Below are 6165 nucleotides of genomic sequence, written 5' to 3'. Positions count from 1 at the left end.
CCGAAGGGGCTATTAATTGGAGATATCATTGTTTCTTTAGAGTTTCTGTAACAATGAGTAAGGTCCTACATTTTTTGAGTGCGTGCGTCATAATTGGAAGTAACCAATTAGCATTACAACAAAAACTATTAGTGCAGTAAACCTATAAGTCGACCACTGATCCAATTTGAGTACCTCTACATGATAGACCTAACAAAAAAGTGTAGTAATAGCAGCCAAGTAAATTGTACCAAATCAAACCCTCTTGAAGCTTTCATCTAAATGATAAGATTCATCACTTGCTCTAAACGCCTTTTAAGTTGAACTCACAACAAGTTAAGACTTCAGATATGCTTGTTACAGAATAGAATAAAATGATATTTGACGCTTTTTTTATGAACAGAATCCTATTCATTGGATATTTGACACATGGCACATTCACTGTGAATTAGTTCGTGCAAAAAGAAGCTGTACCTCGGGCTTCCAAAGCAAAATCAAAATTGTCAACCATCTAAAAAGACCAATATAAAAGGAAAAGAGAGAGAAAGAACCAATGATTTAAAAAAACGGAAGCTAGCAAAAGTCATAGGAACTCATAGGAACTCGAAAATGTTAAAAGTATAATACCATAATCCAAACATTAACCACATGCGGTTTATACAAATATCCAAAACCAATATAACAAAATCCAGCAAAATTCATATGCTCTACTTCTACCAAAACATAAAGACCATCATTTCAAAAATGAGGATATCACCGATAGCAACTTAGAACCCTTAAACAATGGCATTGGCAGCACTTGCAATCCTTGGCCAAAGATCCGCACACTCCTTCCCAATAGGACCGGTAATAGCAGATCCTAAAAAATAGAAGCTCCAATTTTAACACTAAACAATAATTGGTAAATTAAATAAGTCTAGCCATACCTTTCATCTCTCCCTTGGGATTCACGATTACCCCAGCATTATCTGAAAAAATAAAATTTAGTATCAAGTTAACACCATGTATCCCAAGAACCAATTTAGATTATAAATATTTAATCTATTTCTCTTGCCAATACCATCAGAACCCAACAATCATCTAATAAATAAGAAATTTCATACAAGCAAGTTCTTCTAACAGTAAACAATACCTCATAACAAATAAAGTCAGGAAAAGATAGATTAAAGTTCCACATAATGCTTGTGCCAGCACAAAAATCTATTTTCTTCAGACAAGCATACAAGGTCTTTTGGACATGACCAGACTAATTGATTCAACAGCTTAATACCAAAAAAATTGCAGCACTATAAAATTAGTAACTTATTGCAATTACATGTAGGGCCCACATGGAGCAGATGCAAGCATTAAAAGCATCAACATCTGCAACGATGAACACAATCAATTTCCCAGAATTGTAACTGCATCTCCCATTGTATGTTAAGGAAGCTACTTGACTATTTCTGGCAAGATTACTACTCTTTAGTCTCTATTACAAAAATTACAAAACAAAAATAGGACAAATTTCTGCTAAGCTTGGTAATAATATCAGAATTCAATAACCATCAACATATTCAATGAACATCAAAGTACAAAATTACATGCTTATAGAGCCAGATGTAGGGTTCAAATGGAGCAGATGTGAGCTCAAAAACAATAGCACATCTGTAACGATTGACACAGTCCATATCCCAGACTCGTAACTGTATCATCCATAAAAAGTTGAGGAGGATACCTGACTTATGTCTGGTCACTGGTGATCACAAATAAAGCATACTCACTACCAAACTAAGAGCAATTGAAGCTTTCAAAATAGTACAGTAAAACATTTTTTTCACAGCAATACTATGTTAATAAACAGACCATTCAGATTATTATAAAAGAATAGCATCATGTTACTTTTATCCTTGCCCTTACAAGAATTTAAAGAAACAAAAGGAAGACAACCCCTAAACCTAATAGTGGGAATAAGAAAAACAAATAATATCCCAACCTTGACAGGGATGGTTAAAGCAAAAAAGGTTTACCATCCGGGAATGGGGTAAGGTTGGTAATATCAATATAGCTGGGTATGGGAGATGTAGAGAAACCCTAAGAACATAAGTCTCTACACCACATCACCAGCTTATTAACCAAGCAAGATATATGGCAGCAGAGCAATTATGTATCTAGTGGCAGAAATCCTATTGTAGTAGGCACGCCAAACTCTCTAAGCAGGGAAATGTGTACATATAAGGACACTAATTAATCAGCATCCTTCCTTTTCTTTTGAGAGCAAGCAACAAAAGTGAATGCTTTTCTTTTAAATCCTTCTAAACTGTTTGTATTGAAGGTGTAAAATTAGCGTTATAATGATAGACTAGGAAGAAGAAAATTTTACTATGAAGCCTAATGTGAAAAACAATGACCTTCCAGGCACAAATTAAAATGGCTACAAAACCTCATGTCAAGGAACTAGAAGTGGAACAAAAAATGACACCACACCAATGTCTTTGTAATGCAATTTTAAAAAGCTCTATATGATGCATTTGGACAAATATTACAAAAACACAATTCAACAAAACAAAAATGCAGAAAATACAATTAAGACTCAAGATTTTCCAGTTGACGCAGCCAAATATTCCCACAGCAATCAAATGATCATCAAATCGTTGCTAACAGTATACAGTAGAAATCATAAAAGCAATCAATCACAAGAACAAAATAATAACATCAAAGCAACAATAACAACCTTCAAAGTACATGAAGACCCCATCCTTTCGGCGCCATGGCTTGCGCTGCCTCACAATGACTGCAGGCAACACCTTCTTCCTGAGATCAGGCTTCCCTTTCTTGACAGTGGCCATCACCATGTCACCAACACAAGCAGATGGTAGCCTGTTCAAGCGACCCTTGATTCCCTTCACAGAAATGATGTACAGGTTCTTTGCCCCAGTGTTATCAGCACAGTTGACTGTTGCAGCCACTGGCAGACCCAGTGACATCCTGAATTTGTTACCAGCAGACCCTCCACGTCCTAAATCAACCCAACCAAAAAACCCAGCATTTCATTATCATCCACAATTTCATTTCAATTCACAATGAGAAAACTTCCGACTTCAAACAGTTTTCCATTTCATTTGTTGCCATAAATTAGAAAACCCTAAATTACAAGTGTAATTCCTATATTTCTTCCTAAATTAGATCCCACATTTCTAAGCATCCACCATAGTATTCAAAACAAAATCAACAATTTCAATAATTAATTTTTTTAATAGGTAACAATTTCAATAATTACCTGATATCTTTCTAAAAAAGCAGAGGAAATGAAATGAAATAAAATAATAATAATAATAGTAATAAACCTAAGTTTCCGATTTGTTTTCGTAGGATTTCTCAAGTAACAAACAGATCCGTAAGCTCAAATATGGTAAATGTATATAAACATCAAACAATATAAACTTCACGTTACACTCTGTTTGGTAGCTAAGAAAACGAAGGTAAAATAGCAAAAAACAAAAAGGTGTAAAACTCGAATCTCATATCATATTTCCTAAGCTAATTGATTGAGAATAAGCTCAAAACCTCAACAAAACCGATCCAATTACTTGTATTGCATAGTCACATATCAATCGATTAAATCTATAACGGCAGGAAAAGACAAAAAACAAAAAAGATTTCTCTAGTTTTCGTTGAGCTTTCTCGGTAACCAAACAGAAAATCATACAGAAATATTAATTTTGACAGAGAAACAAAACGAAGGTAGAGAGAGACGAATGAAGCACTCACCTCGCTTCGACATTTTTGCTGCGGAAGGAAAACTAAGAATGCGATTAGGGTTTTGGGATATTTATAGAGGTCGCTGTCTAGGGTTTTTGTTTTGGTCAGGAGTGTGTGAAATTACCATACGCTCCATGATCTTTTTACGTAATTACAGATTGGTACTATGGGCTTGGATGTCTGGGACCCAATGCCGAGTATGGCCCAAAACGCTGATTTAGTAGTATTATTTACTGGGCTCAAAGTTTAATTGGGCCTGGGCTGTCTTGGCATCCTCCCATAAGAGGCAGCTGATAGATGTGAAAGATTATTAGTGATAGATAACAAATTGACGTCAATGATGAGTTAGAAAAAAACCACAATATAAAATTTTTAACTCATTTACTATGAAATTATGAGTTTTTTTATGTTCTTTTAGGTTTGATTTGGTATTTGAGATTCTTGTTGATGATGTTTTAAGGGCTAGTAACTTGTTTCGGTTGGATGATATTTACTGTGCTGATGATAAGAAGAAAGGGAAGTTAACCATTGTTAGTAGTCATTTTCATAACAACTTTTACGCTTCTACAAGACAACTAAGCCCAATTGCTTAATGGGCTCAATCCATGTATCTTATCTATTTTATTTGTTTTGTCGCATGGCCCAAGCTCATACAAATAGTTGGGGAAATTGAGTAAGAGTGGTTTGGAGGATTTGAATTAGTTTTTATCGGACCTTTTGCTGGAGGCACCTAGGGCCCACGAAGGAAGTCCTATTCCGAAAATTTCCACCCTAGAAAGGTTCCATGCTCTAGCTAACTGTGCCCCTAATTTTCATCCCAGCTTCATTTTCCACATAAAATCATAACTAACTCTAAAAACTTAATAAACTAGCTTACTCAGCCACTCAAATGTAGTTTCCAAAAGCCTACAATGACCAGAAGTAACAGCAACCTAAAGCAAACAACTTTGTTTCCAAAATTATATAAAAAGCAACCAAATTCTTTCCTAAGCATAAAGCAAAATAAACCAAATCATAAAAATAGCACCTGAGAGGTTCAAAGTCTTTCTTCCAACTAAAAACCTAATCATAAGCCTCTCCCAAATTTTAGCATAAATATTCATCATCAGCCTACAAAAGGGAACCGCATTTTTCCCACAGACCCCGAAGTCGATCACATTCTTGCTCGTGGTGAAGAAAATGAGCAAGAGCTGATATGGGAGAGAGGCGAAACGAAGAGGGAGAAAAGGAGTCTTGAGTTCAGGAATGAAACTTGGAGAAGAGGTGTTGATTTCAAGTTAGAGGAGAGAGAAAAAAAAAAAAAAAAAAAAAAACTAGCCAAATGGGTTTTAATAACTTAATATAATATACAGGATAATATTAAAGTAATAGATAGAAAGTTATTGTAACCATGTATATACACGTTACTTGTAGCAAGTTTGGATATTTACAAAGCTATACAAGGTCTAATGCATGTGTTTTTTATGCTATATTGTGTAAATTTTTGCACTTTTGTATTTTAGACTGATGCAATTGCTCTTAGCCTTTTTTTTACTACACATCGTGAATTTTGGGCTTAACTCTCCGCTAGCAAACAAATCTAGCGAACCCAAGGGGTGTTTTAGGCTTATTCTACAATTTCACCTTGACATCAAAGCTAAAATAGTTCAAAAGGTTAAAAAGTTGTTAGCAGCGGGATTTATCAAGCCTATTGAACACCCACAATGGCTTTCAAATATAGTTCCCATAAAGAAAAATAATGGAAAAATAAGATGTTGCCTTGAGATGATCTCCTTCAAGGATGGTTTTAGTGATTATAATCAAATCAAAATCGCACCAAGAGACACAACAAATACTGCATTTCCTGCTCCTATCAAGAATTTCTATTATATCGTGATGTCATTTGAATTTAAGAATGCGGGTGCTACATCTCAAAGCGCTATGACTGTCATTTTCCACAACATGATGCATTAGGAACTTAAGGACTATGTTGATAATGTAGTCATAAAATCTAAAACTAGAGAAAGTCATGTGGAAATCCTATGAAAAGTTTTTGAGAGGTGTTGTCGTTATAAGTTTCGTATGAATCCTTTGAAGTGCGCCTTCGGAATGACGACCAAAAAATTCCTAGAATTCCTTATTCATCAAAGGGGAATCGATGTTAACCCCTTGAAAGTGAAGGTCATAGTCACTATGAAACCTCCAACATCAGTCAAAGATTTAAAGTCCTTCATAGGGAAGCTCTCTTATATTTGAAGGTTCATACCGATGCTGGTATTATACATTCTTGTTTCATTTTTTTTTTCTTAAAAAATGCACATACCTCGAGAGTATATGAAACATTTTATTCAAACAGTAAATCTTACAAGGTGATAAGAGAACCCATGGAACAATATCAAGGAACTACATGAGAGGTCGTTATGCTCTTTAGAAGGTAGGGAAAGCTAGATGGGTACCTCTTCAAAAACA

General features: G+C 35.0%; 1 protein-coding gene across 1 annotated transcript; it reads right to left on the bottom strand.

Moving 5' to 3' along the window:
- Positions 1 to 582: 582 nt before the first annotated feature.
- LOC111999551 (large ribosomal subunit protein uL14x/uL14z/uL14y) lies at positions 583 to 3828 on the bottom strand. Its single transcript, XM_024031684.2, has 4 exons — positions 3727 to 3828; positions 2690 to 2974; positions 906 to 947; positions 583 to 838 (listed from the first exon to the last, which is right to left on the bottom strand). Exons 1-4 carry the CDS (start codon positions 3737 to 3739, stop codon positions 756 to 758), a joined length of 423 nt encoding a protein of 140 aa, XP_023887452.1. The 5' UTR covers positions 3740 to 3828; the 3' UTR covers positions 583 to 755.
- Positions 3829 to 6165: the final 2337 nt, after the last annotated feature.

The sequence above is a fragment of the Quercus suber genome, unplaced genomic scaffold, assembly GCF_002906115.3.
Source record: "Quercus suber isolate HL8 unplaced genomic scaffold, Cork oak 2.0 scaffold_614, whole genome shotgun sequence".
NCBI lineage: Eukaryota > Viridiplantae > Streptophyta > Magnoliopsida > Fagales > Fagaceae > Quercus > Quercus suber.
This window is presented reverse-complemented; position numbering and strand designations above follow the sequence as displayed.

What these genes read in the sequence shown, in the direction of transcription:
- LOC111999551 (XM_024031684.2), bottom strand. An exon ending in GGTCTTCATGTACTTTGAAG is followed by an intron (nt 948 to 2,689) that starts GTTGTTATTGTT and finishes TTATTTTTTCAG; the next exon opens with ATAATGCTGGGGTAATCGTG. An exon ending in TCCCAAGGGAGAGATGAAAG is followed by an intron (nt 839 to 905) that starts GTATGGCTAGAC and finishes TCTATTTTTTAG; the next exon opens with GATCTGCTATTACCGGTCCT.